The sequence below is a fragment of the Mandrillus leucophaeus genome, unplaced genomic scaffold (assembly GCF_000951045.1).
Source record: "Mandrillus leucophaeus isolate KB7577 unplaced genomic scaffold, Mleu.le_1.0 Scaffold281, whole genome shotgun sequence".
Lineage (NCBI taxonomy): Eukaryota > Metazoa > Chordata > Mammalia > Primates > Cercopithecidae > Mandrillus > Mandrillus leucophaeus.
This window is the reverse complement of record NW_012102932.1, coordinates 1,475,341-1,501,528: the sequence shown is the minus strand read 5'-3', so window position 1 is coordinate 1,501,528 and position 26,188 is coordinate 1,475,341. Positions and strand designations below refer to the sequence as shown.

The 26,188-nt window shown below is 42.0% G+C and overlaps 1 protein-coding gene across 6 annotated transcripts in view; it reads left to right on the top strand.

Moving 5' to 3' along the window:
* Window positions 1–26,188, top strand: part of OCLN (occludin) — a 57,211-nt gene that overhangs the window by 5,579 nt on the left and 25,444 nt on the right. For 3 of the 6 annotated variants that reach the window (XM_011985243.1, XM_011985242.1, XM_011985244.1), the window contains 3 exons: window positions 5,061–5,177; window positions 10,039–10,717; window positions 14,837–14,998. In XM_011985243.1, coding sequence (XP_011840633.1) covers window positions 5,128–5,177; window positions 10,039–10,717; window positions 14,837–14,998 — 891 coding nt within the window. In that variant the 5' untranslated portion in view covers window positions 5,061–5,127. Of the gene's footprint in view, window positions 1–5,060; window positions 5,178–10,038; window positions 10,718–14,836; window positions 14,999–26,188 lie in introns of those variants that run through there. The other 3 variants (XM_011985246.1, XM_011985245.1, XM_011985248.1) reach the window with 3 other exon arrangements.

The window sequence follows — 26,188 nt, the reverse complement described above, 5'->3', positions numbered from 1 at the left end:
AAAAAAAATCAGTTTACATTTTAAAAATGACTCATTTATGCCACCAATATAGTCACCCTTCAGTATCTGTGAGAGGTTGCTTCCAGGACCCCCTGATACTAAAATCTGAGGAGGCTGAAGTCCCTATTACAAAATAGCTTTGTATTTGCATATGGCCTAAATGCTCTTGTATACTTTTTTTTTTTTTAATTGTTATTTCGAGACAGAATCTCACTGCATCATCTAGGCTGGAGTGCAGTGATGCAGTCTTGGCCCACTGCAAACTCTGCCTCTTGGGCTCAAGCGATTCTCCTGCCTCAGCCTCCGAAGTAGCTGGGATTACAGGCATGCACCACCATGCCCAGCTAATTTTTGTATTTTTAGTAGAGACAGGGTTTCATCATGTTGGCCAGGCTGTGTCGAACTCCTGACCTCAAGTGATCCGCCCATCTTGGGCTCCCAAAGAGCTGGAATTACAGGTGTGAGCCACCGCACCCAGACTTCTTGTAGACTTTAAATAATCTCTAGGTTAGTTATAATACCTAATACAGTGTAAATGCTACATAGAATTGTGATATTGTAGTTTTAAAAATCTGTACTTTTGTTTTTTAGACAAGGTATTAATGTTACTCAGGCTGAAATACAGTGACGTGATCATGGCTCTCACTGCAGCCTCAACTTCCTCTGCTCAAGAGATCCTCCCACCTCAGTCTCTTGAGTAGCTGGAGCTTATAGGCATGTGCCACCATGCCTGGCTAATTTTAAGAAAAATTTTTTGTAGAGATGGGGTCTTGCTATGTTGCTGTGGTCGGTCTTGAACTCCTGGGTTCAAGTGATCTTCCTGCCTTAGCTTCCTAGAGTGTTGGGATTACAGGTGTGAACCACTGTACCTGCCCTGTTATTTTTAATTTTTTTTCCCCTGAATATTTTCTGTCTGAGGTTGGTTGAATCTGGATTTAAAACCCATGGATGTGGAGGGTCAGCTGTATTTGAAAATGGATACAATATACCTAAGTGCCTAAGCACTGAAATTTCTCACTTTCAGGATAACCACCTTATGATGAATGCTGTTGCCCATTTTCTTGAAGACTTTTTCTTGTGGGGTTTTGTTTTTGTTTTGGTTTGGTTTGGTTTGGTTTTTTGAGCCGGTGTCTCGCTCTGTCGCCAGGCTGGAGTGCATTGGCACGATCTCTGCTCACTGCAACCTCCTCCTCCTGGATTCAAGAGATTCTCTTGCCTCAGCCTCCTGAGTAGCTGGGGCTACAGGAGCACGTCGCCATGCCCAGCTAATTTTTGTATTTTTTTTTTAGTAGAGACGGGGTTTCGCCAGTTGACCAGGATGGTCTCCATCTCTTGACCTCGTGATCCACCCGCCTCGGCTTCCCAAAGTGCTGGGATTACAGGTGTGAGCCACAGCGCTTGGCTCTTTAAGACTTTTTCTTATCCCAGTGCAGAGGTCAGGATTATTCCCGCATTTGACAGAGGAGTGCACTTAGAGGAGATAAAGAATTTGTCTCAGATTGTGAGCCAGTAAATGGGGGCTGGTAAAACCACTAGGTTGTTTTAAACTCATCATTCTTATTTTACAGAGAGTTCTTGCTTAGTGTTGATGGCCTAGCCAATGGGTTAGTTATCCTTTCCGGTGTGTTTGGTCAGCTGCAAATCTGGATAAGCTGTCTCCTCCACTTTGTGGTTACCACTGGAGACCTCCCACCAGGTGGACATAAATGGTTCATTTTTTTGTGCTAATGGGGTGCCATAATTCAGCCCCTTGGGAATCTGCCCACCCACACAAGGATGTGCTCAAGATTCTCAGGATTCTTTCTCTCTGCATTCCCGTCATCCACCAGTCTGGTAACCTTCCCAGAAAAGGAAGTGAAGTTGGTGTGGCGGGACTTGTTCTTAATGAGCTTGCTTTTTTTTTTTTTTTTTTTTGAGATGGAGTTTTGCTCTTTTTGCCCAGGCTAGAGTGCAATGGCGCAATATTGGCTCACTGCAACGTCCGCCTCCCAGGTTCAAGCGATTCTCCTACCTCAGCCTCCCAAGGAGCTGGGTTTACAGGCATGCACCAACATGCCTGGCTAAGTTTTCGTATTTTTAGTAGAGATGGGGTTTCACCATGTTGGTCCGCTGGTCTTGAATTCCTTGCCTCAAGCGATCCACCTGCCTCCGAAGTGCTGGGATTACAGGTGTGAGCCACCTCGCCTGGCCTAAAATCAGTTTTCCTTAATGTTCTTTTTCTGAACATCAGTTTGGAAGACAGTTTGGACGTTTGCCTTTTTATAGTACCAAAACATTTTGGCCTAAATTGCTCATTTGTGTGTGTGTTTCACCATTATTAGAATATAGAGAAATTGACCAGATGTGTTGGCTCATGCCTGTAATCCCAGTACTTTGGGAGGCCAAGGCAGGTGGATAGCTTGAGCTCAGGGGTTTGAGACCAGCTTGGGCAACATGGTGATACCTTATCTCTACTAAAAAAACAAAAATTAGCCAGGCATGGTGGCATGTGCCTGTAGTCCAGCTACTTGGGAGGCTGAGGCGGGGGGATGGCTTGAGCCTGGGAGGCAGGTTGCAGTGAGCTGAGATGATGGCACTGCATTTCATCCTGGGCGACAGAGTGAGGCTTTGTCTCAAAAAAAAAAAAAAAAAACAAAAAAAACAAAAAAAACAGAGAAATTGACTTGAGTGCTAGTTACAGGGCTGTGTACACTTATGATTTCTGCACTTTCCTGTATGGTATACTTTAATAAAGTGGTTTTCAAAAATGTAGAAAAGTCATCTTCCTTCATGTCTTTGGAAAATTATGCTAATTGTGTTGGTGTTATTAACATTATATTTCCATCTTTGAGGATTTATCTAACAGTTGGGCAGAGTTTAATTCTGAGAGAGTTAATTCTCCGCAACACGGTGAAACCCTGTCTTTACTAAAAATACAAATAATTAGCCGGGCGTGGCAGCATGCGCCTATAGTCCCAGCTACTCTAGAGGCTGAGGCGGAAGAATTGCTTGAAGCCGGGAGGCAGAGGTTGCAGTGAGCTGAGATCGTGCCAATGCATTCCATCCTGGCGACAGAGCGAGACTCGGCTCAAAAAAAAAAAAAAGAAGAGTTGCCATTAATTTAAAAAAAAGTTTTAACAGTTTAAATTGATGTACTGCTGTTAATATAGTAATGTATGATTGTACAGGCCTTATTAGAAAAGGAAAACAAATCAGATACTTTAATATACTCATTATAGATGTTGCTCAAGTGTCATTCAAGGATCATACCTTTGAGTTACTCTGATACTTTTCCATTACCTTCAACTTGAAAGCACAAGAGGTTTTGCAGGCAGAGATATCCATGGTCCAATCTGGTTCCTGTAAACATTTAACAAATTATTTGGACGTCTACTATGTGCCAGGCATTGTTTTAATCAGTGAACAAAACAGGCAAAAATTCCTGTTCACATGGAGTTTACCTTCTAGTAGATCTCAAAGTTCCCTACTCTACTAATCACTGGTATAGCCTGGAAAGAATTTATTGTTGGTTCAACATAGCTAAGGAGTGGCATAAAGTTCTGTAGCTGATGTGGGAAGTACCTTGCCAGTGTCTCCAGCACTGAGTTTTCTAGAATAATCCTCAAGCTTTGTAGGTTTGGGAGTTGTGTGTTTACCACATCTTGCTGAGACTTGTCTTTTTCCTGGAGAGCTCTCAGTGCCCATGGATCCACCTACAGACCTAGGCAGACGATCTCCATCTTCACTTCCTCATGGATGCTAACACCAGCTGTGCACTCCCCACAAAAGCTGGTGTTTCCCAAATGGAACTCACTGTTTCAAACTAGCATAGTGAAAAGCACAGGAGATCATCTGGGTTCAAGTTACTTCTGAGTGACTCCCTGTCATCCATATAACCTTGAGCATATTACTTTACATCTCTTTCTGACCCTCTTTGCATCTGTAAAGTGACTAATCAACCATGGAGGGTTGTTTTGAGGATGAAAGGAGGATTTTGTTTAAAGCACCCAGCACGTGGGTAGGTGTCTGCTGAATGTTAGTTTCCTTCCCATCTTCTGTCTCCTAAGCTAGTCTTTCATTGATGCCTCACACCTAGGTTTGCTGCTGCTGACTCTAGATGCTTCTTTTTACTGTTGACTTTGTCCTTCAAATCTGTTTCAAATCAAACTTACACCTCCCTTGCCGAGAATCACGAACTGGCTCCCTGTTTCCTACCTGAAGGAAGTGAGACATTTCCACTAGACTTTCAAAGCCCTCCCTTTTCTTACTCATCCTCCATCCACTATATTCTTACTGTAACCTTATTTTAAAAGACTACACCATTCCACCATGTTCCCACCTGGTCTCCTCACTGTTCCATAAGCTAGCCACCTGTGTATCAGCACCACACCAGCCTGGAAGAACCAGGACCCCAGCGCTGGCTCTCATGCGTCACTCCCACAGGCTCTCCTGGTCTAGTGTAGGCACTTAATAAATGCCTGGTGAGTGAAATTGCTTCTCAGATGTTTAGGAACTTGTGCTGAAGAATATTAGGACAAAATTTCAGAAAACGACCAATTAATACTATGCATAGTGTTTTTTCTCCCCTTGTATAAAAAGTATGCTCGGTTTTGAAGACTTGGAAAAGGAGATAAGGGGGAAAATATCTACAATTCTGCCATTTATAGATACATTTTATTATCTTTTTTAATGATAAAGGCATTTAACCCATTAGATTGTTAGTTTGCATTGAGGAGCTAGTATGTGCTAGTGCTGCTATATGTGCACTTTCATATGTGTTCTCATTTAATATGAACTTTCAAAAGTAACATGAAATTATATATATTTCAAATTTTTGTGCAAAAAATAGAGGAATTAGCCAGGCATGGTGGTGCACGTCTGTAGTCCCAGCTACTTGGGAAGCTGAGGTAGGAGGAGGGCTTGAGCTTGGGAGGTCAAGGCTGCAGTGAGCTGTGATTGGACCACTGCACTCCAGCCTGGGTGACAGGGTGAGACCCTGTCTCGGTGGGGGGGAGGGGGTGAAGAAAAGAAAGAAACTGTGAGCTCAGTAGTGATGCCATAACCCTACTTTTGTTGCTTAGATTGGTTTATCTTGGGAGCTATAGGGCATTGCTCATCCTGAAGATCAGCTGACCATTGACATCAGCCATGTCATCCAGGCCTCTTGAAAGTCCACCTCCTTACAGACCTGATGAATTGTAAGTAAATAATCCTTTAGTTATTCTCTTTTAAAAAGTCTGTCACATGTAAACAATAAGTATGGTTGAAACTTTCATTTTTAAGTGTTTGCTTTTAAAAATAAAATGATACGTATACTTGTAAATTCAAATTGTATCAAAGGGTCTGCACTGAAAAGTGAATTTCTCTCAACTTTCAGAGTGACAGTTTGTCTCTGCTAGGACAACTACTGTCACCTATTGCTAATGTTTGTTTCAAGAGATTGCCAAGGTTTATATTTTTATGTTCGTTTTTATTTTGTACAAATGGTAATGAAGCTTCCATTTAAATGCCTTGTTTAGATGGGCACTGGCAATATATTGTCAGTTTTTAAAAATGACAGCTTTAGGCCAGGCCAGGTGCCATGGCTCATGCCTGTAATCCCAGCACCTTGGGAGGCTGAGGGCCGGCGGATCACAAGGTCAGGAGATCAAGACCATCCTGGCCAACATGGTGAAATCCCATCTCTACTAAAACTATAAAAATTAGCTGGGTGTGGTGGCTCACACCTGTAATCCCAGCTACTTGCCTGTGATTCTGGCTACTCAGGAGGCAGGAGATTCACTTGAACCCAGGAGGCGGAGGTTGCAGTTAGCTGAGATGATGCCACTGCACTCCAGCCTAGAGACAGAGCAAGACTCCATCTAAAAAAAAAAAAAGGCCAGGCCGGGGGGCTCATGCCTGTAATCCCAGCACTTTGGGAGGCCGAGGCAGGTGGATCACCTGAGGTCAGGAGTTCGAGACCACCCTGACCAATGTGGAGAAACCCCTATCTCTACTAAAAGTACAAAATTAGCCAGGCATGGTGGTGCATGCCTGTAATCCCAGCTATTTGGGAGGCTGAGGCAGGAGAATCGCTTGAACCCAGGAGGCGAAGGTTGCGGTGAGCTGAGATCGCACCACTGCACTCCAGCCTGGGAGACAAGAGCGAAACTCCTTGTCAAAAAATAAATTAATAAATGAAAATAATAGCTTTATTGAGATATAATTAACATACTTTACAATTTACCCATTTAGAATGGATAGTTTAATGATTTTTAGTATGTTCACAGAGTTGTATAACCATCACCACAATTAATTTTAGAACATTTCATTACTCTCCAAAGAAACCTACCCATTGGCAGTCATCTCCCAGTTCCATCAGCCCTAAGCAACTATCGGTCTACTTTCTATCTCTATATATTTGTCTATTCTGCATATTTTGTATAAATGGAGGATTCATGTAATATGTGGCCTTTTGTAACTGGCTTCTTTCACTTAGCATAATACTTTCCATACTGTCAGTTTTAAGAGTGATTCCTGCCATTATCTAAAACAAGCAATGTTGAGGGGTTTTGGGCTCCTTCGTCATGTGAAGATTTATCAGTGAATTTTTGAATTCCAAATTTGCTATCAAACATTGATAGGGATTTCCTCCTATAAGTAGTTTGCAGCTTTAACCCTGATAAGTGTAGTGGAGTGTAATGTAGGCAAAAACAGTTTCTCCTGCTGTTCTGTCACGACATGTCTGTGACCTCTGATCACCAGAATTTGTGGGGATTTTTCCCCACCAGCAACCAAGTAATCAGTTCTACAGTGGACAATAGCTCTGTGTCCTCTAATTATCAGTTGAGTTCTGACACTGTCCGGAGATAGCATCAGATCACAGGTTCAGGGCTCATTCCTACAAGACTGCCCCCACTTCACGTAGCAGCCACAAGCTCAGGTTGTAGCCTGTGTTTCTGACCCACCCACAGTAAATCAGGATTCACACAGTTCTCTCCTTGGGTTCAATTAATTTGCTAAAGTGGCTCGCAGAACTCAGGGAAACACTACTTATCATTACTGGTTTATTATAAAGGGTATTACAAAAACCAGGTGTGGTGGTGCACGCCTGTGATCCCAGCTACTCAGGAGTATGAGGCAGGAGGAGTGCTTGAGCCCAGGAGTTTGAGGCCAGCCTGGGGAACATAGGGAGACCTTGTCTTTTAAGAATGAATTAATGAATGAACAAACAGATGATATTACAATGGATGCCAACAAACACCAGATGAAGAGTTGGACAGGGTGAGGTATGTGGGAAGGGGCCCTCCCTGGTTGTACCACCCTCCAGGAACATACACACGTTCAGCTGTCCAGAAGCTCTGTGAATTCAGTCCTTTTGGGTTTTTATGGAAGCTATATGACACAGGCATGATTGACTAAATCATTGGCCATTGGTGAGCAGTGTAAGCCTCAGCCCGCCTTTCCTGTCCAGAGGGGTTTGGGGCTGAAAAGTTTCAACCCTCTAATCCTAGCTCCCATCCTGAAGCTTCCTAGGGCTGCCAGGAACCCATCATCTCATTAACATATAAGGGACATTTATCACTTTGGAGATTCCAAAGATTTTAGGAGTTGTATGCCAGAAAATGGAGATGAAGACCAAATACGTATTTCACAATATCATGTGGAGGTTGTGTTCCAGTTATTTAACCTCCTTACTAGTGCCTAAAACATGGTGGGGACACAAGTTGTTTATGACAATACAGTTTTTAAAACATACTAGAGAATATAGTAATTGAGTAGTGCACCACTAATCTGACACTTATTTTGTGTTGCTTTTGTAAATAATGATGAACTGAAACATACATAAAGAAAAGGACATACAATGTATGTAGGAGATCATGAGGAAAGACCAAGCAAACATACATACTCATTACCCACGTCAAGAAACAGAACACTTCAAAGTCCTTCCCTGTGTCCTCTCCTTTTCTGTGGAGACCCCTGTCCTGACATGATCATTACCTGCTTTTATCATTTTATCACCTTGTATATCCTAAACATTTCAGTTTACTTTTACCTGTTTTATTTATTTTTGAGACGGAGTCTCACTCTGTTGGCCAGGCTGGAGCACAGTGGCACAATCTTGGCTCACTGCAACCTCTGCCTCCTGGATTCAAGCAATTCTCCTGCCTCAGCCTCCCAAGTAGCTGGGATTACAGGTAACCACCACAATGCACAACCAATTTTTATATTTTTAGTAGAGATGGGTTTTCGCCATGTTGGCCAGGCTGGTCTCGAATTCCTGACCTCAGGTGACCTTCCCGCCTCCTAAAGTGCTGGAATTATGGGTGTGAGCCACCACGGCCAGCCAGTTTTACCTGTTTTAAAACTTTATATAAATATAATAATGCTATATGTATTTTTTCTTTTTTTTCAGCATTATCTGTAACTGCATGTATTCATAGTTCATCAGTTTTGGCTTCATAGCACTGTAGAAATATAACATGAGCCATATATGTAATTTTATACTTTCATGAAAAATAAAAGGAGAATTTTTTTTTTTTTTTTGAGACACAGTTTCGCTCTTTTTGCCCTGGCCGGAGTGCAATGGCATGGTCTCAGCTCACTGCAACCTCCACCTCCTAGGTTCAAGTGATTCTCCTGCCTCAGCCTCCCAAGTAGCTGGGATTACAGGCGTCCGCCATGACACCTAGCTAATTTTGTATTTTTAGTAGAGATGGGGGTTTCACCAGGTTAGCCAGGCTGGTCTTGAACTCCTGACCTCAGGTGATCCACCCGCTGCGGCCTCCCAGAGTGCTGGGATTGCAGGCGTGAGCCACCGTGCCCGGCCAAAAGAAGAAATTAATTTTAATATACTTCACTTAATCTTGTATATCTAAAACATTATTTCATCATGTGATTGATATAAAAATGAAAGATTCAGGAGATGCTTTACATTCTTTCTTCATATTATATCTTTGAAATCCACTGTGTATTTTTAAATTTTTTTGGAGACAGTCTTGCTCTGTCACCCAGGCTGGAGTGCAGTGGGCATGATCGCGGCTCACTGCAACCTCTGCCTTCTGGGTTCAAGTGATTCTTGATTTTCGTGCCTCAGCCTCCCAAGTAAGTGGGATTACAGGCATGTGTCACCATGCCTGGTTAATTTTTGTATTTTTAGTAGAGATGAGGTTTTACCATGTTTACCAGGCTGGTCTCAAACTCCTGGCCTCAAGTGATCTGCCCGCCCTGAACTTACCGCTGTACATTTTAACAGCATATCTGAGTTTGGACTAGCCACATTTCTTTTTTTTTTTTTTTTTTGAGACGGAGTCTTGCTCTGTCACCCAGGCTGGAGTGCAATGGCACGATCTCGGCTCACTGCAACTTCCACCTCCCGGGTTCAAGCAATTCTTGTGCCTCAGCCACCTGAGTAGCTGGGATTACAGGCGTATACCTGGCTAATTTTTGTATTTTTAGTAGAGACGGGGTTTCACCATGTTGGCCAGGCTGGTCTCGAACTCTGCTGACCTCAAGTGATCCATCTGCCTCGGACTCCCAAAGTGCTGGGATTACAGACGTGAGCCACCATGCCCAGCCGGACTAGATACATTTCAAGTGTATGATAGACCCAAGTGGCTAATGGCTGCCACATTGGACAGTATAGCTATGGAGTATTCCATTGTATGGATATATTACAGTTACCCTTTCCACTGTAGGTAATTGGTACAATCACTTTGGAAAACAGTTTGATACTGTCTAGTGAAGTTGGAGATAAAAAAAATATGTGATCCAGAAATTCTCCTGGGTATATACCCTAGAAAAATGAGTACTTTTCTATACCAGAATACACATTGAAGGATGTTTATACTTAAACTGTTTACAATACCCTCAAACAGAGATAACCCAGATGTCCGAGCACAATAGGTTGTGGCCAGAGGCCAATAATCTTATGTTTTAACAAGCCCTCCAGGTGATTCCTATGCACAGATAAGCTTTAGTTTCATTTACCCAATGGTTTAAATTATTCCAAATAAGTTGTGTTCTTTCTGCTTACTACCAAAAAGTGCTAACTTGAAATTATTTTCATGTTCATTTCAGCAAACCGAATCATTATGCACCAAGCAATGACATGTATGGTGGAGAGATGCATGTTCGACCGATGCTGTCTCAGCCAGCATACTCTTTTTACCCAGAAGATGAAATTCTTCACTTTTACAAATGGACCTCTCCTCCAGGAGTGATTCGGATTCTGTCTATGCTCATTATTGTAATGTGCATTGCCATCTTTGCATGTGTGGCCTCCACGCTTGCCTGGGACAGAGGCTATGGAACTTCCCTTATAGGAGGTAGTGTAGGCTACCCTTACGGAGGAAGTGGCTTTGGTAGCTACGGAAGTGGCTATGGCTATGGCTATGGTTATGGCTATGGCTATGGAGGCTATACAGACCCAAGAGCAGCAAAGGGCTTCATGTTGGCCATGGCCGCCTTTTGTTTCATTGCCGCGTTGGTGATCTTTGCTACCAGTGTTATAAGATCCGAAATGTCCAGAACAAGAAGATATTACTTAAGTGTGATAATAGTGAGTGCTATCCTGGGTATCATGGTGTTTATTGCCACAATTGTCTATATAATGGGAGTGAACCCAACTGCTCAGTCTTCTGGATCTCTGTATGGTTCACAAATATATGCCCTCTGCAACCAATTTTATACACCTGCCGTCACTGGACTCTACGTGGATCAGTATTTATATCACTACTGTGTTGTGGATCCCCAGGAGGTATGAGTGGTGTGTTGGGTTTTTTCTCCATCTCCTTAGCCAGAGGCTTTCAACTTGGGATATGTAATAGAATCACTCTGGAAACTCTTAAAAAATATTAATGACAAGGTTCCACTTCTGATTAAATCTGGGGGAGGGACTGAGTGTCATTAAGATATAATTAACATACCATGTAATTTGGTTACTTAACCAGTGGTTTTTAATATATTCACAGAATTGTGCCACCATCACCACAATCAATTTTAGAACATTTTCGCTATCGTAAAAAGAAACTTGTACCTGTTAGTGGTCATTCCTCGTTTCCCTAACTGTTCTTAGCCCTAGGCAACCACTAATCCTACGTCTATAAATTTGTCTATTCTCTAGGTATTTTATACAAATGGAATCACACAATGTGGCCTTTATGATGGGCTTCTTTTACTTAGCATAATGTTTTTAAGGTTTGCCCATGTCATAGCTTGTGCCATTCCCTCGTTCCTTTTTATTGCTAATATTCCAGTATGTGGATAAACCACATTTTATTTATCAGTTGATAGACATTTGGGCCATGTCTACATTGGCTATTAAGAATCATGCTAGGCCAGGCGCAGTGGCTCACGCCTGTAATCCCAGCACTTTTGGGAGGCTGAGGCGGGCGGATCACGAGGTCAGGAGATTGAGACCATCCTTGCTAATACAGTGAAATCCCGTCTCTACTAAAAATAAAAAAAATCAGCAGGGCATGGTGGCGGGCGCCTGTAGTCCCAGCTGCTTGGGAGGCCGAGACAAGAGAAATGGCATGAACCCGGAAGGTGGAGCTTGCAGTGAGCCGAGATCGCGCCCATATAGTCCAACCTGAGCGACAGAGCAAGACTCCATCTCAAAAAAAAATAAAAAGAATCATGCTATAGACATTCTTGTATACGTTTTTGTGTAAACCTATGTTTTAATGATTTCTTGAGTTGGGTTATACCTAGGGGAGAAATTGCTGGATCATATGGTGACTCTTTAATCTTTTGAGGAGCTACCAGAGTTTTTCCAAAGAGTTTGCATCATTTTACATTCACACCAGAGATGTATGACGGTTCCGATTTCTCCACATCCTCACCAACACTTGTTATTGTCTGTTTGATTCTAGCCATGCTGATGGGTGAGAAGTGAAGTGGTACTTCATTGTGATTTTGATTTGTATTTTCCTTGTAGCTAATGTTATTGAGTGTCTTTTCATGTACTTACTGGCCATTTCTCTTTTATCTTTGGAGAAATGGCTATTTAGACGACTTGCCCTTTTTTTTTTTTTTGAGACGGAGTCTTGCTCTGTCGCCCAGGCTGGAGTGCAGTGGCACGATCTCGGCTCACTGCAAGCTCCGCCTCCCGGGTTCACACCATTCTCCTGCCTCACCCTCCCGAGTAGCTGGGACTACAGGTGCCCTCCACCACGCCCGGCTAATTTTTTGTATTTTTAGTAGAGATGGGGTTTCACCGTGTTAGCCAGGATGGTCTCGATCTTCTGACCTCGTGATCTGTCTGCCTCGGCCTCCAAAGTGCTGGGATTACAGGCGTGAGCCACTGCACCCGGCCTAGACTTGCCCATTTTTTAATTGGGCTATTTTTGTTTTTGTTTTGTTTTTGAGACAGAGTCTCACTCTGTCACCCACTCTGGGATGCAGTGATGCAGTCACTGCTCACTGCAGCCTTGACCTCCTGGGCTCAAGTGACCCTCCTACCTCAGTCTCCTGTGTAGCTAGGACCACAGGGGCATGCCACCACACTTGGATAATTTTTTAAAAATTTTTTCTGTAGAGATAGGGTCTCACTTTGTTGCCCAGTCTGGGCTGGAACTCCTGGGCTCAAGCAATCCTGCCTTGGCCTTCCAAACCACTGGGATTATAGGCATCTTCACTTTCTTGATGGTGTCCTTTGCATAAAAGTTTTTAGTTTGGGGCTGGGCATGGTAGCTCACGCCTGTAATCCCAGCACTTTGGGAGGCCAAGGTGGGTGGATCACCTGAGGTCAGGAGTTCGAGACCAGCCTGGCCAACATGGTGAAACCCTGTCTCTACTAAAAATAAAAAAATTAGCTGGACACGGTGGTACGCTCCTATAATCCCAGCTACTCAGGCTGAGGCAGGAGAATCACTTGAACCCAGGAGGTGGAGATTGCAGTGAGCCGAAATTGTGCCACTGCACTCCAGCCTGGACAACAAGAGCGAAAACTCTGTCTCAAAAAAAAAAAAAAAAAGAAAAAAGTTTTTAGTTTTGATGATGTCCAGTTTATTTAATTTTTCTTCTGTTGCTTGTATTTTTCGTGTCATAGCTTATGTTTTGCCCAATTCAGGGTCACAAGGATTTACTCCTACATTGTCTATTTTTTAACTTTTCTGTAGTTTCATAATTTTAGCTCTTACCGTTAGGTCTGTGATTCATGTTGTGTTAATTTTGGGCGTGATGGAAGCAAGGGTTCTGAAAGCTTTCACATGTTTGTATGCAGTTGTCTTAGTGTTCTTGTTGAAAGGACTTTTCCTCCACTAAGTTTTCTTCATGCCTTTGTCAAAAATGAATTGATCATAAATGTGGACATTTATTTCTGGGCTCTCAATTCAGTTCCATTAATCATATGTCCTTATGCCAGTACCATACTGTCTTGATTACTGTAGCTTTGTAGTAAGTTTTGAAACTGTGGACTGGGAGTTCTCCAACTTTGTTCTTCAAAACTGTTTTGGCTAGATTCTGGATTCCTTGCATTTCCATATGGATTTTAAGATGAGCATGTCAATTTTGGAAAAAAATGCCAGCTAGGATTTTGAAGGGTTATATTGAATCTGTAGGTCAATTTTGGATGTATTGTCATCTTTACAATTACAAGTCTTCTGATTCATGAACATAAGATGTCTTGCGATTTATGTAGGTCTTGTTAAACTTCTTTTAATTGTGTTTTATAGTTTTCAGAGTGTAAGTATGTTTTAAAGCAATGCAAGTGATTCAAATGTGCAGGTTGGGGTTGAGAAACCTACCTTAGTAACCATGAGTCATCCTGATTATATTAACATCTGAAATATTTCTGAGTTACTAATCTTTTTTCCCTTGTTTTCCTTTTTTCTTACACTGACTCAGGAATTCCCATTCCTGAATGAGTCACTCCTTTGGAGTTAGACCTCTAGTATCTCTGCCATTATTTTGAAGACAGAAGGTTTTCCCTGCAGATGTAGGTTTTCACAGTGCTCGTTGTTGCCATTTAGACATGCCCATTGTAGATAGGGACTGAAGGTTGGTACTCCTATCCTATCACACCCCCATCCATCCCTCTTAGTTCTCTTACTACTTGAAACTTGTAGTCTTTGAAAAATGATGTCACTGTCAGACAGCTGGAAGGAGAGCCTCTTGTTCCCATTAGCAGACATCCAGGGCAGAGGCCTGGTACTTCCCTCAACTTCAAGTGCCTCCTAAGCCAATATACCATTTAATATCCCATCACTGCTGGGAGAACTGTTAAGAGCAGGAAGTTTGTCACAGGGCCCTTTCTAGTAAGTATGCAAGACTCCTAAAACAGAAAAACCTGCCAGACCAAACAAATCATTAGTCAATTTACTACTTATAGCTTGATTAGATCCATGTCTTCATCATTTTTGGTAAGATAGAGATCTGTGGACTGAAATTTACATTCATTGTAAAAAGGCTTGCTAAGCATGTGTTTTGAACAAGATTACAAGCATGATTGGCTATTTTAAAGCTTTTGAATAGCATTTTTCAGGCCCTTTAGAAGTATACCAATGATTGAGTTACTTTACTGGCCATTCTCATCTGTTTATAAAACTGTGGCCCATAGATGCACAAGCTTTGGAACTAATTTTCTGCAGCTCTGAAATGAGGGTGATGATTGATAGTTTTTAACGTTAGGCATTTTCTGAGGATTGAATCAAGTAGTATGTATGTGTGAACATTTGCTGGCCTTAGTCCAGTTAGTGTGGGTTAGGTTTTATGATATGTCTGAAATGTAACTATTTGCTTCAGTTTTCTGTAAGTTAAACCACATGGATTTAGTAGGGCCTTAGGTAGATAAGGGTTTTAATAGTATGTAGAGGGTGAATTGTGATTAAGTAATTAAAATCTAATTATGCCAATATTTTTCACCCCTTTTTAGGCCATTGCCATTGTACTGGGTTTCTTGATTATTGTGGCTTTTGCTTTAATAATTTTCTTTGCTGTGAAAACTCGAAGAAAGATGGACAGGTATGACAAGTCCAATATTTTGTGGGACAAGGAACACGTTTATGAAGAGCAGTCCCCCAATGTCGAGGAGTGGGTAAGTGTTAAAAAAATAACTTTACATCTTTTATTAAAGCCCCAAATTTGTGTCTGAATTTTTAGTGCTTTGTTAAACTTTATTCTTATAATTAACGTTTGTATATGTTGCAAAAATTGTTGCATTGGTTTTTACTCAGAATTTTAAGAGGGTGGGCTAAGTGGAAATGGTTTTACTAAAAGGCGAAAATCAGCTTTCTATTTTCAAGAAGTGAATCTAGGTTTTGAAAAGAAATGGCTTCTAAAAAAATCATGCAGAAAGAACTTGGTTTTTGCAAAACAAAAACTGCTTCTTCCCCTACTGCCTTTTATTTTTCTGCTTATCATTTTGGAGATAAACAGAAACCATTGCCAAGGGTGCTCTCTTGGGTCAAGATTGGCAAGGGTGTTTTTGGAATAGCAGGTGGCAGGCCTTTTAAACTTTTGACATAGATAACAGCATGACAAACCACAGTGACTAATTCTGAGTTAACATTATGAAATACCTCAGTGAGGCAAAGACAGATGAGAACAATTTCCTTTTAAAAATATATGCTATTAATCTTACCAGGCTTCCTATATGATGTGATTTGCTGAAAGCCTAGAAAGTTCATCTCTTTAAAAATGCCTCCCAAATGAGTGTTAGTAAACTGTCTTTAGAGATGTTTAGAGGCCAGGTGTGGTGGCTCACACTTGGAATCCCAGCACTTAGAGAAGCCAAGGTGGGAGGATCACTTGAGTCCAGGAGTTTGAGAACAACCCGGGCAACATAATGGGACCCTGTCTCTACAAAAAATAGAAAAAAGAAATTAGCTGGGCATGATGGTGTATGCCGGAAGTCCCAGCTACTCAGGAAGCTGAGGTGGGAGAATCACTGGAGCATGGGAGGTTGAAGCTGCAGTGAGCTGTGATTCTGCCACTGGCACTCTTGCCTGGGTGGCAGAGTGAGACCCTGTCTCGGAAAAAATAAAAACGAAAAGATGTTTGGAGTGAAACTTTTTCTAAGAAATCCTCTTAGGGTCCTGTTAGAAGCTACCTCAGAAACTGACATCACAGGGTTCTTTGAGCAGATTGATTGATTGTCATGAAGGTATTACCACTGGTTCCCGGGGAGGTTTATTTTGGCCTCTAGGAGTGGGGTGGGGAGTGGGCTGGCTAAAGATGGATGCTGGCTGCTGCTGGTCAGGTCTAGGGTAAAGACGTTAATATCTTTTTTTTTTTTTTTTTTGAGACGGAATCTGGCTCTGTTGCTCAGGCTGGAGTACAGTGGTGCAATATCGGCTCACTGCAACCTCCACCTCCCGGGTTCAAGCGATTCTCCTGCCTCGGCTTCCCGAGTAGCTGGGACTACAGGTGCATACCACCACGCCTGATTAGTTCTTTTGTATTTTTAGGAGAGACGGGGTTTCACCATGTTGGCCAGGCTGGTCTCGAACTCCTGACCTCAAGTGATCTGCCTGCCTTGGCCTCCCAAAATGCTGGGATTATAGGCGAGACATTACTATCTTGAAGGCTTAGCTCTAACATTCTATAAGTCTGATTTTTAAGGGAATCTAGGAAGATAGATGAGTTTTTTTTCTGGTTAATTAAGCAGCAAAAATGAAGCAGTCTTAGGAAAGCCAAGAAGGCTGTGGTATGTATTCACCACTGAGATGATAGTTCTTATGTCCCTGCCCTTGACTCGAAGCCCTGTTTTTTTTTTTTTCCCTCGCTTTAACATGAGAAGGTGTTAGGAAGTGTTTTCTTTCGACCTTTACCTCCAGGCAAGGCCACCTGTAGCTGGAATAGGACAGGTCTATATTAGGAGCTATGAAGTAAATGTTTCGCTGAGAGTTTCTGGGTATGTTAGTTTTCATTGGCAGTTAGATTTGTTTACTTAAGGTTTCAAGAGGCTTAAAAACAACAAACCCAACTCAAGGGAGACCAATGCCAGTAATATTAGAGTGCCAGTGAACTTTGGCCTCTCATCTGATTTACTATCATGTAGGTTTAATCAGTTCTAGTTGCTTTTGATAACTTGGCAAAAGATAACTATTGTAACTTATGGAGGTGATGATGATTCAGGTGAAAGAATGACTTAGCTTTTAAAAAGGTATTATTTTAATAAAATTCCTCCTTGAACCTCTGGAAATTTGATACCCTGTGGGTTGTTGCACATGGACTTCATTGTTTCTCTCTAGTAACAAGTATTTTCATTGTATGTAAAAGAACTATCTGTTGAATAGCAGATATATGATTTTGCCCAGACTAATGTTTTATGTGATACTTAACCAGAGGCAAATTCCTCGTTTCTTTTCCTCTCCCCTTCAGTTTTCTGAACTGAAATGCCTTAGAAAGCCTATTTAAAATAAATTATTTGGAGGTGGTTTAACCACTGGTATTTTGCCTTTCTTTCTATTCTCCCCTCACCTGCCCAAGTTCACGTCGCGGAATTCAATACCACGTTCTCATTCTTTCCTTAATTGATGGCAACAGGCAGATGTAGCCTGTTACTTTCATTTCTGCTTGAATTAGTTTCACCCTGATAATGTGACTATCGCTGTGGAATTGTGTCTTCCTGCATCTAAACTATTCACAGTGGAGTAGATTAGGGAGTTTTCTTCCTTTTGGTCATGAGAAATTAATATCAAAACAATTTCTACTTAAAATAATGGACAAGAATCTAGAATTAACTACTTGCACTAAAGGAGAATTAAAATTTGGGTTTTATTGATTGCAAAGAGCCGAGACAGGTGACTCCCCGAATAGCTAATGATGGTTGATTTGGGGGGAAAAAGAAAAACTCAAGTCTGTAATCCCAGTACTTGCGAGGCCAAGGAGGATCACTTGAGCCCAGGAGTTTAAGACCATCTGGGGCAACATGGCAAGACCCTATATCCACAAAAAATGAAAAAAATTAGCCGGACGTGGGCACAGGTGCCTGTAGTCCCAGCTGCTTGGGAAGCTGAGGTGGGAGGATTCCTGGAGCCTGGGAGGTCAAGGCTGCAGTGAGCCATGATCTCACCACTGCACTGCAGCCTGGGTGACAGAATGAGACCCTGTCCCAAAAAAGCAAAACAAAAAATTACTACAGTAACAATTAGCTACTCAATATTAGTTTAATCCCTCCCTACAGATTGCGGTCGGTCTAGAATTTTATTATGTTGCTAAATCTTACTGCCTTCCTTCTTGGATTTTTAGCATCTTCAGGATTATAACACGCCTCCTGCCCCGCCACCTCTCAGAGCAGAGGGTAGTCAAAAGCTGTGCCTTCAGTGTTTAAAACAGGTTTTAGCCCTTTTGTATAATCTGTGAGAAAACTTAGAGTTTTGTAATTCCCTGTCCCTGTTGGCTGAACACGGTGGTTTCTCTGCCCTTCTTAGGGCTTTTTAGTGTTGTTGCTTTTTTCTCTTCCTTTTTCTGGATATCTTGTACCTTGTAAAATAAACAGCTCATGTTTGCACACTGCTTGGTTTATAACCTGGTCTTTTATAGTCACTCAGGTGGATACCAGTTTGTATTTTAAATGTTTTAAGGTTTGTTTAATTAAACTTTGCAGGTCTTTGTTTTGTTCTGCCCTCAAATTTCAGATCTGATTTTTTAAGTTAAATATTATGTTTGTTTAAGTATGGATGATTTGGAAAATACAGTGAAGTGCAGCCATTCCTTGGTATACTCAGGGGGTTGGTTCCAGGACCCCCATGCATATTCAACTCCTGTAGTTGGTGGAACCCATGTGTATGAAAAATTGGCCCTCTGGATACCCGGGTTTTGCATCCCGCCAATACTGTTTTCCATCTGTGTTTAGTTGAAAAAAATCCGCATATATGTGGACCCATGCAGTTCCAACCTGGTTGTTCAAGGGCCGACTATATAAAGTAATTTTTTGTTTGTTTGTTTTGAGACAAAGTCTCACTCTGTTGCCAGGCTGGAGTGCAATGGCATGATCTCAGCTCACTGCAACCTCCCGCTCCCAGGTTCAAGTGGTTTTCAGTTAGCACTTTGGGGTACTTTTTTTTTTTTTTTTTTTTTTTTTGGGAGAAGGAGTCTTGCTCTATTGCCCAGGTTAGAGTGCAATGGCACTATCTCAGCTCACTGCAACCTCCGCCTCCTGGGTTAAAGCGATTCTCCTGCCTCAGCCTCTCAAGTAGCTGGGACTACAGGCACCTGCCACCACGTGCCTGGCTAAGTTTTGTATTTTTAGTAGAGACGGAGTTTCACCATCTTGGCCAGGCTAGCCTCGAACTTCTGAGCACGTGATCCATGCGCCTCCACCTCCCAAAGTGCTGGGATAACGGGCGTGAGCCACCATACCTGGCCCAGGGCACTTTCTTTAATCATCTTTTTCCTTTCCTACTTCTTACTCTAAATCAGAAGTATGGTCATACTTACTTAAATTTTTTTTTTAATTTTGTTAATATTTAGAGACAGGGTGTAGCTCTGTCACCTGTGTTGGAGTGCAGTGGTGCAGTCATAGCTCACTGCAGCCTCAAACTGGTTAATATTTGTAAAATACTTAGTATAATACCTTGCATATGGTAAATAATGTAATGTTGTTATTTTTAATAATTTGGTGGTTTTTTTGTTTTGTTTGTTTTGAGATGGAGTCTTGCTCTGTCACCCAGGCTGGAGTGCAGTGGCGCAATCTCAGCTCACTACAACCTCCACCTCCTGGGTTCAAGTGATTCTTCTGCCTCAGCCTCCTGAGTAGCTGGGATTACAGGCGCACACCACCATGTCTAGCTAATTTTTGTACTTTTTTTTGTTTTTTTTTGAGACGGAGTCTCGCTCTGTCGCCCGGGCTGAAGTGCAGTGGCCGGATCTCAGCTCACTGCAAGCTCCGCCTCCCGGGTTCACGCCATTCTCCTGCCTCAGCCTCCCGAGTAGCTAGAACTACAGGCGCCTGCCACCACGCCCGGCTAATTTTTTGTATTTTTAGTAGAGACAGGGTTTCACCGTGTTAGCCAGGATGGTCTCGATCTCCTGACCTCGTGATCCATCCGTCTCGGCCTCCCAAAGTGCTGGGATTACAGGCGTGGCCACCGCGCCCGGCCTGTACTTTTAATAGAGACGGGGTTTCACCACATTGTTTGAACTCCTGACCTCAGGTGATCCACCTGCCTCAGCCTCCCAAAGTGCTGGGATTACAGGCATGAGCCACCGTGCCCAGCCAATTTTGTGTTATTTTAAAACCAAAAATAGGATCATAATGTACACATTGTGTGCAGTTTGCTTTTTTAAAAACTTTGTTTTGTGAACATCTTTCCAAGTCTGTCAGCACACAGACCTACTTGCTCTTAGCAGCTGGGTGGTATTTCATAGTATGAGTAAACGATGATTCATTCTCCTATTTATGGATGTTTTAATTGTGTTCGGTTTACTATTACAGATAATGCTGCAGTGAACGTTCTCTCACATGTCTTTATGCACTCTTGCTAGCGTTTGTGTAAGATAAATTTCCAGAGCTAGTCGTCGAGTGTGCACACTTAAAATTTTACTAGGTTAGCTGGGCATGGTGACTCGACTGTAGTCCCAGCTATTCAGGAGGATGAGACAGGAGGATCTCTTGAGCTCAAGAGTTTGAGGCTGCAGTGAGCTATGGTCGTGTCACTGTACTCCAGCTTAGGCAATAGAGCAAGACCCTTCTCTTGAAAAAAAAGCATTTTACGAGGGATTACCAAGTTAAATTGTTTTTAAAAGCTCTGCAGGTTCTACTAACCCTAATGGTATATGAAATTGCTCAGTTCCCAACATTTTTTTTCTGCTCTGGTTATTATCTGTCATTCATTTTTGTTAATCCAGTAAGTAAAAATAAAGTTTCATTTTCAAAATTTGGTGATTAAGCATATGCTTATTTCCTGTTCTTCATCACTTGATGTCTTCAGAGCATAGCTTAGTTTTCTGTGATTGTTCGTTCTTTCCTGACTGGAGTTTTTTATATTATGGTTATTAATATTTTGTCTTATTGATGATAATTTCTCACACATTATTGTGGTCTTTCACCTTTGTCTACAGTGTTTTTTTGTTTGTTTTAAGAGAGAGGGTCTCACTGTGTTGCTCAGGCTGGTTTTGAACTCCTGGCCTCAAGTGGTCCTTGTGCCTTGGCCTCCCGAAGTGTCGGGATTGCAGGCATTTGCCACCGTGCCCAGACTTCTTATTTTTTTATGTACTTATATTTCCTGTTTCTTTATGGCTTCTACATATCTTTGTTCCTAGAAAGTTTTATACCCCCTTCAAGGTTTAAATAATGCCCTCCTATAGTTTCTTTGGTATCTTAAAGTTTTGGTTTTTTACCCCATGTGTACTAAATGTGTGTAGAGGGTTGAGTTAAACATATGTCAGTCCTTGGTACATTTTAACATCCTTGATTGGTGTAATGTTCCTCTCATGTTTCTTGTTTTTATTTTTGCCCAATCTAGACCTTTAAGATCACCAGAAGCTTTAGACCACCAGAAACTTGTTTTTTTAAACAGCTTTATTGAGGTACAATTTATATACCATAAATAGTAATCACCCATTAAAAATTTACAGTAATTTTTAGCAAACTTAGAAGTGTCATGCACCCAATCCAGTTTTTGTGTTTTTGTTTTTGTTTTTTTTAACATCCGGGATATACAATGGACCACTCCCCTTGTTTTTGAAGATAAACGTTTCATTTTAGAATAGTTTTATTAATAGATTTACAGAAAAGTTGCAATTATAGTACGATGGATTCCTGTATACCATGGCACTCAGTTTTCCCTTTTGTGTTTTTTTCTTGAGACAAAATCTCACTCTGTTGCCCAGGCTGGAGTGCAGTGGTACAACCATAGCTCACCACAGCCTTGACTGCTGGGCTCAAGCAGTCCTCCCACCTCAGCCTCCCAAGTAACTGGGACTACAGGCACATGCCACTATGCCTGGCTGACTTTTTTTTTTTTTTTAAAGTAGAGACAGAGTTCGCTATGTTGCCCAGGCTAGTCTTGAACTCCTGAACTCATGCAGTTCTCCTGGCTTGGCCTCCCAAAGTGGTGGGATTACAGGTGTGAGCCACTACACACAGCGCAGCTAGTTGTCCTTATTGTTAACATGCTACATTAGTATGGTACATTTGTCACCACTACTGGACCAATATTGATATTTGCTATTAACCAAATGTCATAACTTTATTCAGATTGAGAAGCTTGTTTTTTATTATAGTATGAGATAAACACTAACTTAATTGTGTTCCCAAATGGTCAACTTGACTAATACTGAAATTGTGTTTTCTGAAATTTTACATTTTTTGGTGACAGTTGAGTCTTTTGATTATTCTTCCTTTTTTGAACACATTTTGGCCAGAATAATTGTGTAAAAGGGGGCTATTAAGCCATTTTGTAACTGTATATGATAATATTTTTAGAGAATAGACAAAATTGATGTTGAAGTTAAATATGGTTTTATATTAACAGAAAGCATTTTCATCCGCATTCCTGGGGTCACATATGGGCGACAAAGCCAGGATTAGAACCCTAATTGAGCATTTCCATGCCATTAGATTCTTAGGAAAAACCTTAATGATTACCTTTTTTTTTTTTTTTTTTTTTAATTATTTTTTGAGATGGAGTCTCGCTCTGTCACACAGGCTAGAGTGCAGTGGCGTGATCTCGGCTCACTGCAACCTCTACCTCCTGGGTTCAAGCAATTCTCCTGCCTCTGCCTCCCGAGTAGCTGGGATTACAGGCACCCGCCACCACACCCGGCTAATTTTTATATTTTTAGTAGAGATGGGGTTTCGTCATGTTGGCCAGGCTGGTCTCAAACTCCTGACCTCAGGTGATCCATCCGCCTCAGCCTCCCAAAGTGCTGGGGTTACAGGTGTAAACCACCGTGCCCAGCCAATGATTACCTTTTTAAAAACTGGACTTTAAGGCTGAGCACAGTGGCTGACACTTGTAATCCCAGCACTTTGGGAGGCCAAGGTGCGTGGATCACTTGAGGTCAGGAGTTTGACACCAGCCTGGCCAACGTGGTGAAACCCCATCTCTACTGAAAATACAAAATTAGCCGGGCCTGGTGGCACACGCCTCTAGTCCCAGCTACTCTGGAGGCTGAGGTGGGAAATCCACCTGAACCTGGTAGGTGGAGGTTGCAGTGACCCGAGATGTGCCACTGCACTTCAGACTGGGTGACAAAGTGAGACTCTGTCTCTAAAAACAAAAACTGGACTTCAGGTGCACAGAAATAGATTAATTCAATTCTTAGCTTATGACATGATCACCTTTAGTCCGTGCATAGCATTCCTGGTACATTTATTGTTTCATAATGAACACCTGCAGATCTACCATCCCACCTAATAATTACAATACATTACTAAGTTACATTATACAGTTTTCACTCTCATCTACTTGCTTCTACCTGTCCCCAGAGGTAGGCTGTCTAGAATTTGGAGTTTATTATAATTTGCTTTTTAAGAAGTTTTTACCTATGTATGTGTATAACTTAGCAATACATGATTTTGTTTTGGGTGTTTTTTAACTTTGTAGAAGGTGTACCTGCATGTAGTGTCTTGGCATTTGCCGTTTTACTGAGAGTTAGGTTATAGATTAATGCATGTTGATGGAGCTGAAGTCCATCTGATGTCACCATTGTCTGGTCCTCTATTTTATGACATTTCATAGCAGTTTATCCAGTTTCGTTTTAATGGGGTTTTGGATTATTAAAACCATTACAAATGCCATGAACATTTTTATTTTTTATTTATATTTTTTGAGATAGTGTCTCGCTCTGTTGCCTGGGCTGGAGTGTAGTGGCGTGATCTTGGCTCACTGTAACCTCCGCCTCCCAGGTTCAAGCAATTCTCCCACTTCAGCCTCCAAAGTAGCTGGGATTACAGGCGTATGCCACCACACCTGGCTAATTTTTGTATTTTCAGTAGGGATGGGGTTTTGCCATGTTGGCCAGGCTGGTCTCAAACTCCTGACCTCAAGTGATCCACCTGCCTTGGCCTCCCAAAGTGCTGGAATTACAGGCATGAGTGACCCTGCCTGGCCCCATGAACATTTTTAAATCACCTATACTTGTGAACATTTCTCTTGGCTGTGTACCTAAGAGTGGAGCTTCTGGGATGCAGCATTTGTGGGTGTACATTTCTTTCTTTTTTTTTTTTTTTTTTTTTGAGATGGGGTCTCACTCTGTCACCCAGGCTGGAGTACAGTGGTGGGATCTCTGCTCACTACAAGCTCCGCCTCCCGGGTTCACGCCATTCTTCTGCCTCAGCCTCCTGAGTAGCTGGGACTACAGGTGCCCACCACCACACCTGCCTAATTTTTTGTATTTTTAGTAGAGATGGGGTTTCACCGTGTTAGCCAGGGTGGTCTCGATCTCCTGACCTCATGATCCACCCGCCTTGGCCTCCCAAAGTGCTGGGATTACAGGCGTGAGCCACCATGCCCGGCCTGTGAGTGTACATTTCTATAAAACAATGCCAAGTTATTTTTCATATATAATCTAAACGAGCAACTCTTGGTGGTGGTAGACTTTATAATATTTTCCAGTCAAATGTGTAAAAGTGTATCACTGTTGTCTTGGTTTATATTTCTTCTGAACATGTCATGTTTATTGGCCTAATGTGTTTTCTCTTCTACTTTTTACCTTTTGGCAATTGCTGAGGTGGCAAAACTCAACCAGTTTCTCTGATACTCTCGATTTTTATAAGCGTTTTGATGGGATAAAGGTCAACTTTTTATGAGGCATAGTCCTGAGGAAGTATAGTCTATTGCCTGATCATTAGTGTCCTTTTCACAAATGAGTAACCCTTTATAGATACGACAAGCCAAAGTGCCTTCTCTCCTTTATTTAGGGAAAGATGTGTTCCTTCCCTTTTCCACTGTGTTGTTGGTATGATAGAGGTCCTTCTCAGGGTTGAGAATCAATTAATGTTTCTGTTGTGTTATAAGTAGATACCCTCAGCTGTTGTCATGCTGAGTGAACCTTCTCACTGTTGCTCTAGGTTATTTTATGATACCTGGGCCCAAACAACAGGCACTGTCAGGTTTGTGCATCACTGCAGGCAAACGAGACCCATAACTTGTATGTCTTTATGAGGTACAGTGATCTGCAACATTGAAGAGAATTGTGTACATCAGTGGTTCTCAAACTTTTGCAGGCAACAGAGTCACCTGGAGGGCTCATTGAAACAGCCCACTCACTCCCACCCTGGAGTTTATGATACGCACGCTATGCCTGGGTGGGGCGTAGGTCGGTAATATTAATGTAGCTGGTCTGGGGACCATATTTTGAGAACCACTATTTTATAGATTCAAGCTGCAACCATTAAACTTTAAGCAAGTTATCATTACATCATGGCATACTTGGAAAATGGTAACTTAGTACAAGATACTGGAGTAAACTGAGGGGGATCTGGAAGTGCAGATGATTGGCTCACAGGCTGAATGACCAAAGACATCGTGGCACACCTGTTGAAAAACTCTGGCATGAGGTACAGGTATATTTAACAGTCTGAAATTCACAGGGATTTTCATTTAAGTAAGGGGCCTTGAATGAGATCATTGATAAGCCTCATTGAGTACAAGGTTTTTCTACCTCATCCTCTTCCAGAGCTCTAATAACTTGTTGACTCTCAGGGAATTTCAGAATTTACCTTTGCTGGTGTCAACCTAAAGATGACACAATTATAAATTTAGAAAGAATCTCCAGCTGTGAAAGGGAAGAAAAAAGTAGAAAGGAGACTGTTTATTATAAAGGGTTACAACCTGCAAGGTGGCCATCCTTGACAGTCTTGGAAGCATAACTTCTGGCAGACACTGAAAGGCACTTAGAAGGAGATGGAGTTGGGACAAGAGCTTAATGCTGAACAGGTTGGCTATACGTTCCTTTTCAACAGGTTATAGGAGGAGCTATGAATATCCATGAATGGGGTCCTGATGCATGTGTAATGAACAAACATTCATGTTACATGCATCCCACGTTCACTTTGGGGTGGAGACTTAACATTTAAATGTATTACAGTTAGACCCTGTACATCAAAAGGTGAATCGGGCCGGGCACGGTGGCTCCCGCCTGTAATCCCAGCACTTTGGGAGGCTGAGGCAGGTAGATCACCTGAGGTCAGGAGTTCAAGACCAGCTGGCCAACATGGTGAAACTCCTTCTCTTTTAAAAATATAAAAATTGGCCGGGCGCGGTGGCTCAAGCCTGTAATCCCAGCACTTTGGGAGGCCGAGGCGGGTGGATCACGAGGTCAGGAGATCGAG